This window comes from Cebus imitator, unplaced genomic scaffold, assembly GCF_001604975.1.
Source record: "Cebus imitator isolate Cc_AM_T3 unplaced genomic scaffold, Cebus_imitator-1.0 Scaffold702, whole genome shotgun sequence".
Classification (NCBI taxonomy): domain Eukaryota; kingdom Metazoa; phylum Chordata; class Mammalia; order Primates; family Cebidae; genus Cebus; species Cebus imitator.
In genome coordinates, this window is record NW_016108017.1 from 254436 (window position 1) to 276464 (window position 22029).

General features: G+C 46.2%; 1 protein-coding gene across 10 annotated transcripts in view; it reads right to left on the minus strand.

The window, feature by feature from the left end:
- Positions 1-22029, minus strand: part of GRB10 (growth factor receptor bound protein 10) — a 208630-nt gene that overhangs the window by 87604 nt on the left and 98997 nt on the right. For all 10 annotated transcript variants that reach the window (XM_017518730.1, XM_017518728.2, XM_017518726.2 and 7 more), the window contains one exon: positions 3545-3746. In XM_017518730.1, coding sequence (XP_017374219.1) covers positions 3545-3711 — 167 coding nt within the window. In that variant the 5' untranslated portion in view covers positions 3712-3746. The remainder of the gene's footprint in view (positions 1-3544; positions 3747-22029) is intronic.

The following is a 22029-nucleotide window of genomic DNA, read 5'->3' on the forward strand; positions in this document are numbered from 1 at the left end:
TTGGAAATTATAGCTTCATGCATTTTTCCTCCCAAGGCACAAAAGCCCGTGTCCCTGTTAGAAACACATCTTAGAAATACATGCTGAATCCAGACCACCTCTACTTTCCCAGCGCTTCTCCAGGGACGTCTCTTCCCTCCTTCGAAAAATGCACAACTCGCTTGTCATACGACCATGCAACACACACAGTATGATGAATCAGAAGGAATTGTGAACAGCAGAGAAATCAAGTTAAAAGTCACAGCAAAAGCCAAGTGTCCCATGCCCCCCACCCCCACCACGCAGAGTAACTTCTGGCCCACACCTCCAGGGCTCTCCTAGACACACAGCCTCCTCCACCCTTCCTGAGGCCACACTGCCCTGTCCACAGCCTGTACCTTCAAGGAGAGGAAAGCAAACCTCACGTCATCCTCACTTAGCGTTTCCAATCCCTCCTGTTTAAACATACCTGAGAAACCCCCATCACAGTCTGCGTCTTCGAATAATTTTTTGACCATTTTGACGATTTCACAAAATCAACAATCCATTAGCTTTCCTGGGAGATTTGCCACTACGGAAACATACTCTGTGACCGTTTTCTCTTTTACCAACTTTCCCTATTTCTAAAGGAAGATCCAGCTAACCATCCCACGTAGACAAGCAAATAATGCTCAGATGTAAAACTACGAGTGCTCCCGTGACACGGAGGGACTCAGTGCTGTGAAATGTGGGGGAGCCGCTCCTGTCACGGTGTGACGACGTACCAGAAAGTTTATGTTTCCTGCGAACAAACCGCACTCTTCCCAGGACAGCTTCAGCCTGGCAAGGCGTCCGGCTGAAAGGTCTGGCCATCGTCATACGGGAGGAGACGAGTAAAAGGGGTGGCCGTGCCACTTTCAGGACATTCCCGCCCAGCGGTGTCTAGCCAGCGACTTCACCTCAAAGAGGCAGTGTGATGTTTTAGCGTCCACAAAAGCTTGTCTCTTAATTGGGTTGTTTTGAGCATTTTTAAAAGTCCTGTGTTGACTTCAAAGCGGCTTAGAGACATCGCCTAAGGCAAGACTAGGGGACATCACATGAGGACAAAAAAAATCCCCGTGAAAGAGGCCCACAATAGAAGGGACAGTGACTATGGAGAGGGGTGCTGAGATTTAGGGTCGTCAGGGATGGTGGTGGAAACTGCAGAGCTGGGGGCAAGGTGCGGCTCTCTCTTCTCTGCCCTTCCCTGGCCCACCTGCATTTGTCTAGCACACATGCACGGCCCTTTCGATCTCAAAAGCCTGAGCTCCTTCTCATCCAGAATCAGTTCACCCGTCAGCTTTCCTGCATGTGAGGCCCTCTTGACCTTCCCAAGCATCTCCTCTGCCCATACCCCGCCTGCAGCCCAGCTCCCTCTGGGGTGCATGGCAGCCCCTGAGAAGTTCCTCCACAGCACAAACCATGCTCCACGGCCCCCCGTACCCAGCAGCCAGCTCCACGGCCACTTCCCACCTGCTGGGGTGGGCCCCGCTGTGCCTCAGTTTCCTCACCTAGAAAGCGGGGATAACCCACCCTGCCTCCCTCAGAGAGCACCAATAACAAGCACGGAGCTCAACAGCATCTGCACAGTGAGCTCTCAGCAAATGCCTCGCTTCACAAAATAAACCTCAGGTGACTCTAGGTCCATTTCCACATTCTGTAAATTCACCTGAAGGTAAGAAACAAAACTATCTGAGAGGACATCAGTGGGAAGAGACTGGCCCCAAGGAACAGTGCCTGTGACCCTGTAGGGAGAGGGTTCGGCTGTCCCCTCACAGCAAGCCTGCCCTAGTCCATCCCAGGCAGTGCAGGCAGCCCCGATGCACATTCGGGCAAGTTCAGCCAGAACTCGAGATTCAGGGGTCCTGGGCAACCACTCCAGCAGGGAAGCAGGCCTTGGGCACCTTTGCCATGTGACTGCAACCCGATCTTCCCAGGGGCTCCCCCAGGTTACTGCGAATGAGTGACCCAGAGATGCTCCCAGCAGAAAAAGAGGTCACCCACCCGACTGAACTCCTCAGGAGCTAAGAGCAAGGGTCCACACTTCGAAGGGTGAAGTCGGACAACCCCTGGGACAGCCATCATTCAGCATCAGTGGATGTGACAAAAAGTGGCAAGTCGGGGGCAGGAGAGGTGGAGCCGGAGCGGGAAGCTGGAGAGGCAGCTGACCACGGGCGCCAGTGCAGCTGCACCCTCTCCCCTCCGTAAGAAACAGTGGCCACCTGGAGCAAGCTGATTATCTGGGCTGCAGACGACCCAAGATGTCAGACCACAAAGAAAACTATTAAAAGTTTCTAGAAGCAAGGAAGATCCCAGGAAATGAACATAGCTACCCAGAAGATGGGGTGCAGAGAGAGGAGACACCAGAACCCCATGGAGGCCAGTGAGGGCAAGGGTGGTCACAAAGGCCCAGAGAGGCAGGCAGGGTCCCACGAAGCCCCACACCATCCCCACCATGGACAGCAGTGGGGCAGACTGGCTGATCCTTGAGGGCTGGCCCTGGCTCTCAGCTCGATCCTACGAAGATCTTCACTCAGATTAGTCTAGGGTGCTCTTGGCACCTTCCCCTTCAACATGACCATTCTCTAGACGCCCTATTCCCAGGCACTCAAGGCAAAATCCAAATCACCCACCACACTCTCTGTCTCCTCACTGCCCTGGCAAAATTCAAGTGCTGGCAAAACCCAGCCGTTCCTCCTCAGCAATGCGCGCAAATCCCCCTCCTTCTTCACCCTTGGGCAGCGCACCATCATCTCCCATCCAGAGGCTCCTGAGACAGCTTCCAAACTGGCCATGCTCTGCCAGCCCTGCTGCCCTCTACCACTGCTCCCCGGGCCCCTGGCAGCCAGAATGCTGGTGTCAAAACCCAAACCCAGCCCCCTCACGCGCCTGTCCCGTGTGGCTCCCGAAAAGGGCACATGAAGTGCTTTGGAACCGGCCCTCATCTGCATCATCTCTTCTGCTCACAAAATTTCTGCCTCCAGCCATCTGAGCTCCTGCTGCCCTCTGACACCCCGTTCAGAGATCCCGCCTCCCAGGAACCTCTCTCAGCATCCCCAGCATGTCCCTCCTTCCAGCCTCCCTGCTTCCACAGAGATGTGCCTACCCCTGAATTGGCAGAGGAATGTGGCAAAATGCGACTGAGTGAAGTCTGGGGTTACACAACAGGGGGCGCTGTTGTGGCCAGTCTACCGACCCCACTCTGGGCAATGAGAACTGGGGTGTACGATCAGCTCTATGGCTGTTCTTCCAATCTTTCCAGACATTTTTCTTCTGCTGGTTTTCCCGCATATCCCTCTATCTAGCACGGTGCCTGGCACATAGCAAGCGCTCAATAAAAGGTACTGAAATTGAACCAGCTATGAAGTTGAACGCAAACGCGGCACACCATACACACTCAGTGTACCTGTTATCCCATCAAAGGGTCGTATCTGCCTCTTGGGCATGGCCAACACTAATCCCCCCACCACGTAACCCACAGAGGGCAGTGTCCCTGCCGACAGCTCTCACTCTCGGAAAAGGCTCTGCCCATGAGGCCAGGACCTACCTGACAGCGAGGATGTGTACGGGCTGGGAGCGCTGCACCCTCTGCCTCGGGGACGCCTGAGGCTGGACGGAGCGAGTGCCCGAGGCCCGAGGCTGGCTGCGGGCATGCTGGCCATTCTGCAGGAGGGGCACCGTGTCCGACTGCATGCTCTCCAGGGATGCGTTCATATCGTTCACCAGGGCTTCCAGGTCCACATCATCCTCTGCACAGAAAAAGACAAGCGCAAACAAGAAACGTGAGCAGTGGAGAGTGAGCAAACTCAAATGTACATCTTGGTGATCAGGTTCCAAAACTCAATCCTATTTTTCCAATGTTATGTAACAGGTAGAGGAGCAACACTGAGAGAAGGGTGACTGTGAGGAAGCATGCATATTACCTGCCTTCATCATAATGGATATTCCAGAGGCAAATTCAATCATTACAGCTGGGCTGCATTTCCACCTGTCTCCAGGGAGAAGCCATTCGCAGCAACTGCTCAGCTCCCTTCTGCACCCGCTTCCCTCCTCCCCACGCCCTCTGCTACGCCGAACACCTCGACACCTGCATAGCAGGAACCCCCTGGCCCTGACTCAGCTGACGGAATCACAGGTGTCTCCCAGGATCAGGACTCTCCTGTCCCTGGGATTCCAGAAGTGAAACAAGAGACAGAAGCAGAGCAGCACCCAACACTGACACTGGTTCCAACCCAGTAAGGTTAAGTAGGGGCTGACGCCGTGGCAGAGGTTCACGTGTAGCTGCTGCTCGAACCCACGCCTGCGGGCTTCAGGTGCCCACCTGTCCTCTCGACTGGCCAGGGTGCAGAGGAAGCCCATCTGCACAGAGGAAGGCATGAGGCAGATGCAGAGAGAGGCCACGATGGCACACAGAGTAGGTGAGAAACGGCGGCGGAAAACGCACTTCAGAAAGGGAGGAATGGGCACATAGACTGCAATGGCTGGTTTTTTGTGGCAACTTGGCTGGACCATGGTGCCCAGGTTTTAGCTAAACACCAGACTAGATGCTGTGAAGATACTTTTTAAGATGCAATTAACATTTAAACCATAGACTTTGGGTAAAGCAGACTGTTCTCCCTCATGTGAGTGGGCCTCAGCCCATCACCTGAAGACCTGAATAGAAGAAAGGCCAGCTTCCCGGGGAGAAGATGGAATTCTGCCTCCAGACCTGAACGGCAACCCTTCCCTGGGTGTCCGGCCTGCCAGCCTACCCTACAGATTTTGGACTTGCTAGCCTCCACCATGTCATGAGCCAATTCCTAAAATACGTATGTCTCTCTTTGTACACAGCCTATTTAATGGGTCTGTTTCTGCAGAGAACCCTGCCTAATGCAGAGGCCTAGGGCTGCAACCCAGCACACAGAGATGGGGAAGGGTGGGGTGGGAGGGGGAAAGGGAGCCAGGAGTTGGGGTGAGCCGCCTTGTAGCTCAGCTCCCGGTGCTTTCTAAGGCCTGGCAGCATTTCTGCTCAGATAAGATTGGTGAAACATTCTCGCATCCATACCATATTTTTGTAACAACAAAAGCTAATTTGAGTTTGTTTTGTATGTATAACCCAAAACATTCTAATAATATTAACTCCTTTTTTCTGCATTTTTAGATTTTTTGCTTTTTGACAACAAGGCAAATAATAATCGAAGCTCACATAATTCATCCTCTCTTCTGCTCCCAGAATAGCTGCAAGTTACACCCACTTAACACACAGTGGGGCTCAGGGTCACAGACAGCAAGACCCTCTTCCTACCAAAGGCTACGGTGCTTGGTTGGCAGGAAGGAAAGCAGAGACCAGCACTTACAAACTTGCTTACCCTGCCCTGCTCCTACTGGCTGTGGCCCAGGGCCCGGGATATAGGCTTCCTATGCTTTAGGGTCTTAACTCTAACATGAGCTTAGCAAGAGTGTCCACCCCACATCCGGGTTGTAAGGACTACGTTAGTTACTATCTGCTTTATAACAGAGGTTGGCACACAGTAAAGGTGTTATTTATTAGCCCCATTTCATCTATTTCTTACAAAATAATAAAAAGTGGTCGTTATTAACCTGGCTTCACAGCTGAGGAAACAGGCCTGGAGGAATTAAATCACCTGCCTAAGGTCACACAACCGGTACTGAAAACAAGCTATGCAGCCCCTCATTCTCCCCCTACCAGGTATGTGCTCCTCACAGAAGCTCCGGAGGGTGCCCCTCCGGCCGGGATGGGCTTTGTTTTAAAGGGCTCCCCTCATCTCTCAAGGCCAAAGGGTATAACAAGACAAGACACAGGGAAACAAACCACAACAAGGAGGGAGGGAGGTCCTGGGCAGGCACGGTAGTGCAGAGGGTGTAGAGGGTCAGGGTCACCCCGGGGCTAGCCCTTGGGCCTCTGTGGTGTGTGGGGACAGTGTTTGGCCGGATCACACTCAAGATCCTGGTGAAGACAGACAGAAGGGAGGGGTGAGGACAGAAGGGAGGCTGAAATGGCAGTAATGAGACCTCAAGGCCTGGCCAGCACAGCACCCTGTCTTTTTGAGGAAGGGGGATTCAGAAAGACAGGGGTCAGATGGATCAGAAGCTGCGGACTGGTTGAAATCAGCGGCTGAGACACAGCAGCCAGGGCCCTGCGTGCCCCGGATCTGTGCAGAAGGAGAGAAGAAGAGAGATGTTGCCATAGTTCGAGTTGTGAATGGTCAAATATTAATCCTGCCCAGGTATTAAAAGGACAAAGTGCTGAATCAATAATTAATAATTACTGCATAATCAATAATTAATCACAAGGGAGAACACTCAGAGTCAGCAGGCGAACTCTTGCTCATAGTTGGGGGCAGGCGGGGTGGGGAAGAGTTGGTTGGCAGAAAATCAGGACCCCTGGAGGCGCAGGCATGCACCTGCCTGAGCTCCCCAGGCCGAGAAGGCCTCTGGCCTTTGGGAGAGGAGAGCCTCACTGTCAACTGCTGGAGCAAAAATGGCTGTCCAGAGAACGCTGCCTGCCAAAGACGAGACTTCAGCTCTGTATTTATTGAGACCACTGCATTCATTTTCAGGAAAAGTGGTTATACCAGAGACCACAAACCTGGGGCTTCAGGAAAGCTCTAGAACATAGGTATCATGCCCTCTCATCTCCTACACTTTTGGCTGACAGGGAACAGTTACTTAATTTAACCTCTGGAAAACAATTAAGTACGAGTGCCGCTCTTACCATATTAACAGCTCAATATTTCTATCTCAATGGGCCATCTAAAAATCAATACTGGCTAAAACATAAAGTTCACTGTAAGCATAGTTGGTCTTGGGTGATGTAGGTTGGTCTCAACGCCACACGTGCACACATGGACACAAGTGCCAACATGTCCACATGTGTGCACACACTTGCACACACATGCAAGTGTGCTGTGGGACCACTCTGCCAATTCAAGGCCTGGCTTTTATCCTGCTTTGGAAATGAAACCGTGGTACGGTCCTCATTGGGACCGTTCTCTTCTAGGAAAATAACATGTTTTCATTCCCTCTGGGGAATTTTCATGTGCGGTTATTTCTCTCTATGCATGTCCAACAGCCTTTGGCTGTGCTCCCCAGCCAGGCAGCCCCCAGGGTCTCCTGTCTTCCTGCTAAGCCTTCTCTCAGTCAACCAGATCATTCCTGGGTCACATCTCTGTAAATAGGCCAAATGCAAAGTAATTTCGTCATTATTCAAAGTAAATGTAAGGTAACAGATGCCAAAATATAAATGCAACACGTGTCCTGAAAATGCTTTTACTCTCCTCTGAAGTGGATTATTTGTACAACTACTTTCTACTTTAACACGTTCAATCATGAATCCTTTCAACAAAGCCTGGTCAATCTGGTAACTCAGTAGGTTATAATCTTCATAAACTGAATCCAACCATTCTACATGGATGTTTCAAACCTCATACTTTCCAGAGCCATTAGAACAAAAACAGAACTTTTTAGAAAATTTTAAATGCCCTACTCTAAAAACAACTGTAAAATTTCCCGTTGGGTCCATTAACATTTTATCTGTTTAGATAATAAAATCACTTACGGGTCTCTGACTTATAAACTTCACTAAATTCTAATGAAGAATAACAGTTAAATGTCCCCAACAGGGGTTTTAAAGGTCTGATTCAAAAGAAGACACCTTTTCATATTCTACACCAGCATTTTTTTATTTGCTATATTAAGATAGGACCGAAATCACACTGACTTCTTACAAGCATCCCTGTGGCGTCTGTCAGCTGGTCCACCTCAGTAAGTACTCTATGTGCCACCTCTGCGCGTGTGGTCAGCTGCGAAATTCTTGCCTAGTTCCATGAATCCAAGTGGATCAATAATCACCCATTTGTGACAGGCCTTCTACTGCGTAACAAAAGTGTGGGAGAATTGAGTAAACAAATGCTTCTGGAAGTGAATGCTCGGACTGTCTGTTGAACGTTAGCTTGATGCCAAAATACTTTCCATGGCACCGTCCCACTGAGAGGGATGGTAAAAGGGGAAGAAAAAAAATAACTTTATATATAAAATTTCACTTCGCACAGATTTATAAGAATGTATTTTCTACACAAATATAGGTCAAACAACATGGCTGTCAATCAAGTTATTAATAGTTTTTTCCTTCTTTATATAACCCAATCCAAAACTGGGTATTAACTTTGCCCCAAATATTTGAGTAGCTTGTCTGATCTCAAATTCACATCTCATCTTAGTTTCACTGTCATTAGCTAACTGAGGCTGGTTTAGTTCTAAAATAGATATAAACTCAGCGAAACACATTTGCATGGGGCTTATAAATCATCATGAGTAAATGTCTTCCATACAACAGGAGAGGTGTGCTGACCAGGAAAAGGCAAGGAGGCCAGAGAAACTAGGGGGGCAGAGGACTTAACTTCTAGTGCCACCTCACCACCTTCACCACTACATTTCTTAGTTTACAGCTCCATCTAGTGTCTTCTTTACATTGTTTGGGGATTAAAGACGACACCAGATTCACTTTACTAAATGATCTGGCACCATAAGGAGATGCTATTTGCACCACGTGTTTAGGACGTGTCCATTACGGTCCTTCTTCACAGACCTATGCAAGCATCTATCAGTGTGCAATGCCTTCACAGCTTTCTCCACCAACTTCTTCCCCACTTTTCCATATGGAAGATATACCCGGCTAAGTCATAAACAGCTGGGATGGGGGTATATCATTAAGTAAAAGCAGATTCAGTCCCTGAGATGAAAAAAATAAATGGCACTTTACATGAAAAGTCCCTAACACATGTGCAAAGCCAAAGTCCTTACACATTTCTATCTGGAAAAGAAGTGAAGGTCCTGCTGCAAAAGAGTTTTCCACCAGACCATGTTCACTTGGCAATTTCTGTTAACTTCTAACCAATTAAAACTTTGTGCAAATATAACTTAACCTTCTGCTGAAATAGCTTTTCACACAACAATTCATCTTCTATTCTCCTGTATTCCAGTCACATTCAGTTAATTTTCCATATATACAGTTTAGACATAAGTAAGTAGAATAAGAAAATCAGGTATTATGTGGTTAGAGTATTATTCTCTACCATATTCATGATATTTAAAGACATTCAGCAAACACAAAAGCAAACCACCTAACCACAACTCCAAATAAAAATACAAATGGAATCAATGCTTTATTTCAGGGGTTCCTAGACACAGGCAGGATCTGAGGCAGAAAATAAAATCCCTAGAATTAGTCTGTCCAGCAAATGTATATAAATCCTCTGGTTCCTAGAATCAGAGTTATACAATCGTTAACTCCTGGCTTTCAGTGTTTATAAGAGAAACTTCCTTTTTCTAATCTTTGTCGAAAATGGCATCCTCTCCTCTCTACCCAGCTCACAAAAGACAAGGGTGACCACCATTTTCAGTCTCTAGTAACTGAGAAAACACATAACAACAAACTGATGAATTTAACAAGTTGTAAGAATATATGTTTTTTTGTTTTTCATTATGAACAGATGCATCTGAAAGAGTCGTGACCTATGCTAACGGGCAGTGGCCGGGCTCAATCAGTGCTTATGCCTATGGAGACTCAGCAGCCTCCACTCCGACTCCCACAGGCCACATGGCAGAATCGCCATCGAAAGCATAAAGTTCATGGTGACATAACATGGGACAAAAATAAACATATCCTGGGCATAGCATAGTTAGACAAAGCTAAAATCACAAGGACTCTCAGTTTGCTGAGGCTACACACTCATTTGTTCCCTGACTGCTATTTACAGGTGGTATCCCAATTATTTTTCTTAGAATGTTTTTTTCTTCTAAGATAAATGCAGGCTAGCATACGCAGGAAGGCTGCATGCATATTTAATCCTACATCCAATTCCTTGAGGGCTGGGGCATCTTCTTCTGCTACCTTGAAACTCCATCCAGACCCTCTTCCTCCAAGAAGATCCCAACATGACTCAGAGATCCAGGGCACTACTCAACAATTCTATAGGTAATACAAAATACACAGATGACTAATTGTCTGCTTTCATAAAATGTGCCCTCTGCTCTCCTTAAAGCTACATTTAAATATACGCATTCTTTCCAAATAAAGCACTACCCCACCCTTTGAGTGTTTAAGTATCTATGGCTGCTATTTAGATTTGGAGCAACCAAGAAGCAACTGGGAGCCAAACCCTAGAGTCTCCAAGCATGAAGATGATGAGGCACAGAGCTGGCACAGCTCATGAGCTGCCAGAAAGGGTGCAGAAGGCTGGGGGACAAGAAGAGGAGAAGCCTCCAGCTCGACCCCACGAAGATCACCGGGGACACAGAGCGCCCGAGGCTGCATCTTTGGCCCTTTCGGACCTCAGGCAAGCTGCTCGTCTTCGGGCCTGGAACTCGAGGGGAGATGGTGTCTGCGGCTCCCAAGACGCAGACCAACCTTGGGGGCTCTCCAGACCCCTCGTTCTTTGTTTCCTTGAAAAGGTGGCAGTTAACCATGGATGGAGAAAAATCAATATTTTACATATGAGCTGCTAAAATCATACCTCCCTTGTGCAAGGAGAGAGGATTCTTACAACGCAACAACCAGGAAAGAGTTTCTATTGCCAATATAATCTGGCTCATGAGCCTCTCTCCTCTGCACACGCGGCGCCTGCCATGAAGCACTGAGACTGCTTGGGCATCCGAGTGTATTTGAGTTTATGGGGTTCTTTCAAAACACCAAAGTAAACATTTGACATACTTTCTGCAAGTTTCCATTTGCATTTTTCATGTTTCACGGGGGCTGCACCCTTGCCTTCCATGTGAGATGTAACTTCCCCCTTTTAAGTCATTTTGCCCTAGACTTCCTGCTTCTGCGCCTGGTAGGAGTTTAATTTCACCAGCCAGGGATGCCAAGCTACTGGAATTTCTGACTCTGGGTGTGTCAGTGCTGTGCAGAGGAGCCTCTGATCCCCTGGCTGAGGAATCCTGAGTATGTCAGGTGATCCTTGGAAGAGCCAGAGCCAATGGCAGGATGGGGGGTGGGGGGGGCTTTGCTTTCCTTGGCTGGAGGCAGCCCTGCCACCTCCTCAACCCAATGTTTCTGTTGCCCCTCAGCACCGGCCACTTTGGAGACCAAGATATTGGGAAGGGACCTGAAGGGCAGAGTGGAATCCAGAGACTCTTGAGAAGGGATCATAGCTCACCCCAGAACTCCTGGAGCAGTTGGCCAAACAGAGCAATTTTAGGAGCCCTTGACTCCTTTGTCCAGCATGTGGCAAGTCACTCCAGTGAGGAAGACAGTTTGGCAGGTGGTAGCCTGCCTTTGCATCTGTTTCGGTAGATTGCTAGGCTCTGCTCATTTTGCCCTACACCTCTACTGACACCTCTGCTGAGGTATTCCCAGGCCTGCACCTAGGCCAGAAAAGTCATTCATGTGCCCTCAGGCAGGCTCAGAGCCATGATACCTGCTATTTGGTCTTCTTGGTTAAGTGTGTGAAAAGGATTGGTAACAATATTTGAAAATCAATGATCATGTTGGCTCAACATCACCCTAACAAAGGGACGACCCCCATTTTTGTTCTTTATCTTTCAGGCCTTTACTATTTCCAGTTAAGTATTTCACACAGTTAAAAACCGATATATATACTACTTTGTTTCTGTACTTTTTGGCCTGTCATTTTATAGCAGTGGTCTGAAAAGTTTTAAATCAGAAATGAGTATATTTACACTCTGGAAAATATATTTGAATCTGAGAGGAAAGGTGGCCTAAGGAATGAGACTGCATGACAGAAAATGGTTTTTATTAATTACCAACTGTTGGGACATAGTTTCTGGTCCAATTCAAAGAGGAGGGAAACATAAATCTGAAATCTCAATGCTCACACTGAAATGTTGCAATGGAGAAATTGGGTTTATTCCTATTCAATAATTAAATATCTTCAAAGTTTAGAAGAAAGAAATACAAATCTGTTTTTCTTTCTTTGTTCTGTTTTTAAGAAGTAAAAGCAGGTGTACACCCTCCCAAATTGACAGTAGGGACTTGAAGAGACAATCGTACACCCTTGTTCACAGCAGTACTACCCACAGTAGCCAAAAGGCAGAAGCAGCATGAGTGTCCCTCAACAGATGAACAGACAAAGAAAATGTGGCACATATACACACAATGGAACATCATTTAGCCGCAAAACGAAGGTGCTTCTGAAATGTACTACAACTCGGATGAACCTTAAGGACACAGTAAGTCAGTCACTGTATGATTCTGCCTATGAGGTCCCTTCCTAGAGACAGAAAGTTGAATGGTGGTGGCCAGAGGCTGCAGAAAGGGACTTTCTGGGTAAAAGGGACTTTAACGGGTAAAGAGTTTCACTTCTGCAAGATGAATAGAGTTCTATGGATGGATGGTGGTGATGGTTGCACAACTTGAATATTCTTAACGTCACTGAAGTGTGCATTTCAAAATGGTATGGACAGGCCGGGTGCAGTGGCTCATGCCTGTAATCCCAGCACTTTGGGAGGCAGAGGCGGATGGATCACCTGAGGTCAGGAGTTTGAGACCAGCCCAACCAATATGGCAAAACACCATCTCTACTAAAAACACAAAAATTAGCCAGGCATGGTGGTGCGTACCTGCTACTTGGGAGGCTGAGACAGGAGAATTGTTTAAACCCAGGAGGCAGACGTTGCAGTGAGCCAAGACTGTACCACTGCATTCCAGGCTGGGCGACGCAGCAAGACTCTATTTCAAATAAATAAATAATGTAAAAAATGATAAGGATGGTAAATTGTGTTAGGTGTATTTTGCCACAATTAAAAATAATAATTAAAAAACAAAAGCAGTTTTTAAATTGAATAGTTCCCAGGTTACCCTCCAGGTGATGCCAAGCAGATTGGCTTGTTAAAGGACCAGGACTAGGCTGCTCACTTCCCAAGTTACACTAAACATAGATTCCTCTTCCTAGACAAATAAGAATTTTCAGTGTAAATATGTATGCTTCCCCACCAATCCTGCAGGCCATGACAAGTGAGATTTTTAAAAACTGTTTATTTTCAGTAACGCATGCAAAGCACCACCACCAGTGGAGGCTCATTAAATTGAACTTATAAAAATGTAGAAAGTCTATATCCTTTTACAGACAGCTGGGCCAGCAGCCCCTCACCCCTTTCCCCAGGACAACTGGTGGCAAAGGCTGAAGTCGAGGGCAAACTTCAGAATCAAATGCAGATAGCCTGGCGGCCAGACAACTCCGCCTCAATCATCACCAAAAAAAAAGTTAAGATAATGATTAATCACTCTGTACTTTGAGTCCAGTGAGATTTGATTTTCTTTTTAAATTGTGGTTTCGAAAGTTGTACAATAATTCTATTAAAAAAAAAAAATAAGGAAAGCAATTCATCTTAGTGATTTCGCCAAAGACTTGGCACCCAGTGTTCAGGGAGTATCCGCTAGAAAAGCGTGTAAAGTTTCCTCTCCCCTGGGTTTCATCTGCCACACTGTGGCCAGGAAGCACCTGGGCATTACTAAGATGGCCCTTTATGACTACCTGTACTCTGCACCATAGAGCCTATGCAGCACAGGAAACAAATGTCCCACTACCAAAACATTAGAGCCTGCCAAGCAAGAAACTTAAGCTAAAACGTAAGCTAAAACCAAGCAAAAACTTAAGCTAAAACTGCATTTAACATGCACAGATTCAGCTAAGCAATTTCTAGCTGTACTACCCAAAAGATATCTCGGGAATGACAGAGAAACATACTCACAAAGTATCCCTTAAAAAGAGCAAAAGATTAATTCCATCTTTCTCAAGTCTTCTTCAGCCATTTGATCTGATCCTCTCAGCCTTTTGATTTGAATTCCTAATCCTATTACATCACAAGTCAGAAAGAAGCAAAAGTACAAGAAACTATATAAATAACTTGTCATTCTGGAAGGTTCTCATTTTCCATGAACCCTAAAAATATGAGCCCAAGAACACTGGAATTGAAGAGGTAAAATCCAGGTTATGGTCCAGATTTCTGTCACTCACTAGCACTGTGCTCTCAGAAAGCCCATTTTCTAAAGGTAAATCAGACACCCGGGAATCTTTACCATCACATCCAATGTTAACACTCTATGATTCTGTGGATTTAACTCCATAAATTTAAAATCCATTCATTTAGCCAGTATTTTTCTTCATTCAACAAATATTTGCTGAGCACTAACTGCATCACTTCAGGTGTTGGAAATACAGATGTTAACAAAACAGACACAAATCCCTGCCACCTTGATGCAGTGACGTCTTAAGCAACGAGCTTCGGAAAGGGATTGACAAAGCTAAATATAACACAGCAAGGAAGGATAGGAAACTGTTTTTACTACTTCTGGAAAAATAATTCCCTTCACAAAGAAGCTAAAACCTGCTCCAGTTAAGCGGCAACTAAAGGAGAGACAACGGGGTGGAAATATCCCGTAGGAAAGCAAGCGTGGGCACCCGATGGCAAGGGGCGGTGAAGCCCAAAGGAGGGATCCCAAGCCCCAGTGAGTGGGGAGTCAAGGAAAGTACAGAGTCAAGTACAGTTTGCGTCCTCAGACGAAGAGTTTCTTGGCAGCGTTCGCGACACTCCCAGTTTATAAAAGTATCCCAGAGGCCAGAAATTCTCCTAGGATGGTTATGCACACTGCTTGGCAGAGAGAAGAGTTTTAAAATGAGATCTCTGTTTACAGGCAAGACAGTCAAGTAGAGGGCATTCAGCTCTAAAAAGAGCCTCAATTCTAAGGCATCAGGATGAGAAAAGTCATTCTAGGAGAACAGTATGAGGCGATTCCAAGAAATGGCAGTTCTCGCAAAACTGAAATGCCCAGGAGAGAGGAGCTGGTTTTCCAGAATGTGGATGGAAATGCAGTTTAACTGGAAAAACAGGACACTCCACATAGGGCCGAAGGGGCAGATGATCTAGAGCTGTTACCCTCAAACTGCCAGAGAAGTGGGGCCACATGGGAACTTCTAGGGTGGGAAAACCAGTTCCTGAGATGCCCCTGGCACTCTCATTCCCAGTCTCTGGGGGTGGGCTCAGAAAATGAACAGAGTTCCTGCTAGGGTCTGAATATCTGTGTCCTTCCAAAATTCACAGGTTGAAATCCAGTGAAGGTATTAGGAGGTGGGGCCTCTGGGAGGTGATTAGGTCATGAGGGTGGAGCCCAAATGATGGAACTAGTGCCCTTATAAAGCTTTGGAGAGACCCTTTCCCATTCCACCATGTGAGGACAAGGCAAGAATGCCATCTGTGATGCAGAAGGCGAATTGTCACCTGTGATGCAGAAGGCGAATTGTCACCAGATGCCAGATCTGAGAGCACCTTGATCTCCCCAGACTCCAGAGCTGCGAGAAGTAAATTTCTGTTGTTTGTAAGCCACCCGGTTGATGGTATTTTCTTAGAGCAACTCAAAGAGACTAAGGCTGTTCCAAAATAAATGCTTATTGCTTTTAAGATAATTATTTTTGAGGTGCCTTTTGAATTAATGCTCCAGGAATAGCGGATGCTCCAGGTTTTGATGAACAAAGTGTGGAACAAGCACAGGGAGAGAGATTTCACAGTGAGGAGTCGTGAGAGAGGAAAACACTCACGTTACGATTTTTATTATTTCTCTATATATAACATCACATTATTAATAAGCACGATAAACAAAAGCCACCATTTCTTCTAGCACTTGCAAGGTACCAGATCCTATGCCAGGAAAATCTCATAGTTCAAGTTATTCCCAAACTTCCTACCAAACCAAACAGGCATTTTAATATATTTCAGGGGAAAAAACGGAGGCACCCAGTCACTCAGCTACTGAGACACAGAGGGGAGAGTCTGCCCAGCTCCAAAGCTGCACATGCTGCTTCCTTACATTTTAAGAATTTTATTTTTTCCTCACTAAATGTAAGTTTTATTTTGATTTTTTATTTAGACACCTTCCTTTGTCACTGAACTTGAGTTTCTAGAAGGCTGGGGCTGCCCTTGCCTCATGACCTTACCCTGAGCCTGGCACACTGAGCAGGTGCTCAGTAGTACATGTTAGTTGAGTAAGTGGGAAATAGATACATCAGCTTCCATCAATCAAGCGACAGAATTTTCCCGAAAGCCAGACAGCCAGGCAGAGTTTCCAAACTCTCTAGAGGATGCTGTATCTCCAATTTTTAGTTTCTTGGGAAAAGGCCCAGAGGGTAACCCACCAGGTACATAAGTGCCAGATTGTCTTATTCCAAAAATGGATGGCACATGTCCAAAGAGGAGTTGTTCCAGGCCCAGGAATCTATTTGCAGAATATATTCCCTAGCAGACAGGCCTGACCGAGTCTACCTGGCCATGCCAGGCTTCCCTGCTCCTCTGCAGGTTGCAGGAGTGACACTCCGCAAGCCCTCCTCTATGGCAAGCCTCCACACCTCTGCCTCGAATCCTGCCTTGCCCATCCCTATAGTGTTTCCGTTCAGGAAGTGCAGTCAGTCCAACACCTGCCCCGGGCTTCTCTGCCCTGGGAAACCCCTGCTACCTCTTGCATATACGCTTCCCACACAAGTCCAAGACTTTCATGTCTCTGCTCAACCCTGGATACAGCTCCATGCATCCTGCAGACCCATGGGGATCCTGCAGGAGAAAAGACATCATTTTGCATATCACTACCTTCTCCTTTGCTCCCGCATGGTGTCTATAAAACAACAAATCTGTTGTCCTTCTAAGGAACAGCAGCTGCCCATGACATAAAGTCAGTTTCCCCCTTTACCTTGCCCTCCCAGCAGAGACCACAAAGGAATATGAGAAGCGGGTGCTTAGTAAGATGCTGGGTGCTGCCCTGGGAAGAGTCCCATTTCCAAATGGAAGGTGAAAACAAGAGTGCGTCTGACACACTGTACTTTCTGCTCACATCTCCAAGGAGCACAGACACTTAGTACTCAACAAAGCCAAATTCAGTATTGTGTTTCCCAAGTACTCCTCATCTGTTCTGCTCAATGCAGTGTATGCTGGTGAAAGAGAGTGGTTCAGATTGAGAAACCGTGGCGGGGAGGGAGGAACAGTACAAGAATCTAGCACTATGCCAAATGCTCACATATGGCATCTCAACAGCCTTACGCCAAACCATGAGCTAAATGCTATCAGCCACGTTGCACAAATGAGAAAACCAAGGTCGGCAAGGCTAACACACACACTCAGCATCACACAGCCATGAATAGAACCTTGATTCCTCCTCTGGTTTAACTACAAATCCAACACCTTTCAGTTTTCCCAAAGATTTAAAGAACAAAAAACAACACGATTCCTGGGCTGAAGGAACATAAACTGCAAAGACAGACAGGTATTTGATAATTTAATAAAGTGAAGTGTGACAGGTCTGGGGGAGAAGTAAAAAGCCACAGGGGACACCTAGGAGGAAGCAGCTGATTTTAATGGGCAGCGGGAGGAAGGGAAGCATCCAGGGAGAAGGTAGTGTCATCATCTTTGTCAGTCAGGACCAAAGAATGAGAGAAACTTGAGCACACAAAAGGGGTTAAATCATTCCTGGCGAGGGGCTGCCCATAGACAAAGGCAGCGGAGGGCAAAAATAAACAGCAATTCTAGAAAAACCAGCTGTCTATGCTGCCGACCCAGGTGATGTGTGCAGGAAGGACATGGGAAGACGCCAGAGAGTAGAATGAGGACCCACTCCTAGGCCACTGAATCCCACTCTCGGAGAAGAGAATGGTGTTCCCAGACTGTTTAAAAAACATCCTGACAACCCCGCAGAATGGCTAGAAGGTGCAGAGGCAGGTGGCGACAAGGGGACAGGGGACGGAGGTGGAACAGATGTTGAGTGAGACGTGGCAGAAGCCGAGCTGTCAGCAATCACGTGAACAGGGAAAGATGGATTCCAGGTCACTGCGGGGTGCATCCAAAGCAAGGGCTGAGGTTATCAGCAGCTTACTGTGAGTCTGCGACAGGAAGTACTCCTAACCAAGGAGAGCAACCAGGCCATGCAGGGAGCCTGCTCCCGCTGGAGGGAAAAGGCAGGAAGAGTCCAACCAGAAAACTCACCTTCATCTCCCTCCTAAACCTGCTTCAAATACCCACAGTGGATCAGTCTCAGTAATCACAGACTCTGGAGTAACTGGGAGCGCCCCACCTGCTCCATGGTGGGGAAACCATTTTGCCACGGTGCAGATATCTAGCTGACCCTCCATCAGCAGGTGAGGTGTGCAGGGAGTCCCCACTCAGGATACCGAGCCCCCAAGAGGAAGCACTAGTTATGCAAAGGTATTTTCAGCCATTTGGCACGCAAGTAGATTAGAAGCCTGCTGCAATTATATTTCAACGCATTTAAAAATATAACCACAAAGATGGGAGGATTAATGGCTGGGCACTAACTTCCTCTTGTCACTGTCAGCCTCATACTTTGAACAACTCAGGATTATTGTGAAAGACTTCGTTGGTCAGACTGAATCCAAAGTTGAAGGGGGTTAGTGGCCAGTCCATGCAAGTTGTAAGGGCAATAGCCGGGGGTGGGGGGCCACAAGGCAGGTTCCTGGCTCCAACACTTGCTGAGTCTTGGGGCGGCCTTGAACACCGAGTGTGAAACTCCACTGAAATGTCTGCTCCTCAGAGGATCACAGTAAGGATTTACTGCAAAGGTGTACACAGCGTATACCCACTGGTAAGAAACTAACATTTTGAGGACCTCCTTAGAGATGGGGTTAATTCACAGTGGGGAATATAATATTAGCCATGTTAACAAAAATGATATTGGAAACCTTGCTAAATTGCTTCTGAAGGCAATACTAGTACATTCTGTAGCAAATGACAGAGGGGCTTTTTTCCCCTTTTAACCTAACTGAAATTCTCTAGTTTGACATCTTCCTTTGAGGATAGAGTTTAAAATTGAATAAGAGAGATAACTCATGCCAAAATAAGGGAGCATTCTATTTATTGGTACCAGTTAATTGTGGTTAAAAAGAAAGAAAAAAAAGGTTAATTTAGGTAAAGAACAATATAGTGGAAAAATATATTGCAGATATTGGATTTTAGGTGATAGAATATTCTCATTTCTACCTAGGGGAAACGTAAAGGGATTCTTTCATCACTGATCTTAATGAAATGAAAGAATTATTTCTTTCTAAGTTGTACTCTGCTACTTCTAAAAAGGATTGTACTTCCTTGGACGGAAACAGTCTATACATCGTGGATCATTAAATTAGAAATGTCTCAGTGCTCACACTGCACCCCCCCGCCCCGGGCCTGGGCCCTAGGCCTCCTCTGGCCTAGACAAGCAACAGATACTTGTTTAACAAATGAATGAACGAATGAACGAATGAATGAATGAAAGACACAGGGAAACCGCAAAGCAAGGGGATGAAAAGCAAACACACCAGGGGAACAGAACGAGTTGCTGGGATAAAGCCTTCTATTGAGCTGCGAGCATCCTGACAGCTAAAGGAAACATGAAACATTAATGGAGTCCAATTATCTGCCAAAGGGGACCAGACAAAAGAGTGGCGTGAACTGTCAGAGCATGGGGAAGGCAAAGGCCCAGAATAGCTGAGATTTGAAAAATTACAAAGGATGACAATGGCTTTTTCAGTTCTGCTCCAAATAAGGACCAGGAGGGAGAGGTCTGCTGCTTGCCTAACATTGGGGCAAGACAAAGAGAACGCAGGCTCCTCAATGCCTTTTTTGTTCCTATCTTCTTATTAAGACAAATGATCTTCAAAGTGGAAGGGAAGGAATAAGCACAATTAAAGGGAAACCACTGTCCCAGGCGGGGGTGGGTAATAGTAGGGATTCGGTCCACTTGGCTGCTTTCGAGGCGAAGGAAAACTCAATTCCTACAGCTGAAATCTCACTTCTAACTACTCAACAATCTGAGGAGTCAAAAAGAAAGAAAATACTGGTGGACTTCGATATGGAAGGAGGGCTAAGGTAGAAGCAGAACAGCAGAGGGATGAAATGCTCAGAGGCCGGAGCCCACCAGCCGGGGTTCGAATCCCAGCTCTGACACTCTCAAGGGCTGTGATCTGGGCAACTCTCCTACTTCTGACTTCAGTTTCCTCAGTTTCTCTATGAATATGGAGATTACAACAGTGCCTACCTCATATGACAGGTAGATTCAAGGGGTTAAAATATGAAGCGCAAGTTCTTAACAGGCTAGGAACCTACTATTATAGCTGAGGAAGTCACTTCAACAAGAAACAGAGATGGAGGTAAGAGATCAGGACAAAGCTAATGAACTATACTATCATAATTTTAATGGAGTTGCAAAAAAATCATTAATGACACACACAAATGCTATTATTTGAGGTGGCATGACCCCATTTCCACAAGGTAGAAGTAAAATGTGGGCATTAGTTGTTTTGTGGGGAAAGGATTATAGATGATTTTTCTTCTAGCTTCTCTGCATCTCAACCCGAATAGAAGGTATTTAGTGACTGGGATGGGGCAGTCACAGAAAACACAATTATCATCAACCTTGGCATCCATGTGCAACCGGAGACCAATATTCACTGCTACTCAGGCCTGTGCTGAGCCTTTCAGAAAAAGAAAGTTACCACTGGAAACAGCACAGTTTGGCTATGAGGAAACGATACTAAGAAAACAAAAGTTACTTTTATATACATACAGTCAGCGCTTCACAGCCACAGATGTAACCCATCGAAGATTGAAAATATTAAGAAAAACGGAGTGTACTGCACACGTACAGACTTCTCTCGTCATTAATGTCCAAACAATATAGCGTCATAGCCATTTCCATAGCATTTACATTGCATTAAGTATTGTAAGTAATCCAGAGATGATTTCAAATATATGGGAGAAACAGCGTAGGTCATATGCAAGTACCATGCCATTTTACATCAGGGACTTGAGCATCCTCGGATGTTGGCATTCACAGGAGGTTTCTGCAGAGATCAAGGAATGACTGTACATATATATAATGAATATATATAATGAATAAAATCCTGAAGATATTTTTGTGGATAGCATAGTAAAAGATGAACTAGATGAGAAGATATTAGAGGAATCATGACACGACATGCTGCCCTCCTGCTTGAGCTCACGTTCCCTCATCCATCAGGCCCTTATCCAAACTGCTGCCGATGTCTCATGAACATCAAGGCACAGCAGGAGGGCAGGGTGTTGGGGACTGGTTTCTACCTTTGCTTGCCTAGAATTACCAGAATTTTCCACAAGCTCAGGAGCTTTCTGGAACCCACAAGTCTATTAATGGCATGTGAATTCAGGAATTCATTAACTATCTATGAAGTATAACTTCAGACCAGGTAGTATAGCGGAAACTTGTAGTATGTACCAGGCAGTATACATGTCACAATAGGTAAGACATGTGTACTGACCTTAACAAATGTATGATCTCGGGAGAAAGGGGAAAAATACAGTATATAAAATAATGCAACAGGCAGCTTATACATATAGGTGTGTGCTGGGTGACTGACTCCTCTAAATTATCCCGAACCTTGAGATGGACTCTGGCTTTGATTCCCATCCCACCACTGCGTTAACCTGTCTGTGACTTCTCAGCAAGTTATCACACCTCTCGGCCTCAGTTTGCCCATCTGTAGCTCTGATGAAAACCTGAAGACATGCAGGAAGGTTCTAGCACAAAGTCATCAGCATCATTATTTTTGCCAATAATTATGCAAGATGGGTATATGCAAATAAAGAATCTGAAGTGCAAAGTGATTCCTAACCTACCCCAACTCAGAGTATTGCTGGAAGAGACCAAAAGACAGAACAACAGCCAGAACAAAGCCAGGCTGTGTCCCTCAGCACCTGACGATGCTCAGAACAGCTTCTTGGAAGGAAAAAACAAAAACCCATTTATTCTCTCGATCTATTTTACCTTCTCTAATAACTGGCATTCTTTCCTAATGTTGGTCTTTTCCTCTTAACAGAGTCTTTCCACTGAGAAATTGGTGCTTCCGAAATAGTCCATCCTCCAATCTTTTTTCTACACTTCTACTGTCACTAGTAAGGTTTAGGAAAGCATCGCACCAAACGCATTGCTACAAATTAAAGCTGCATGCCTATAACCAGTATTTCTGGAGTAACGAAAACCCAGAGAAGAAACTAAAGAAACTA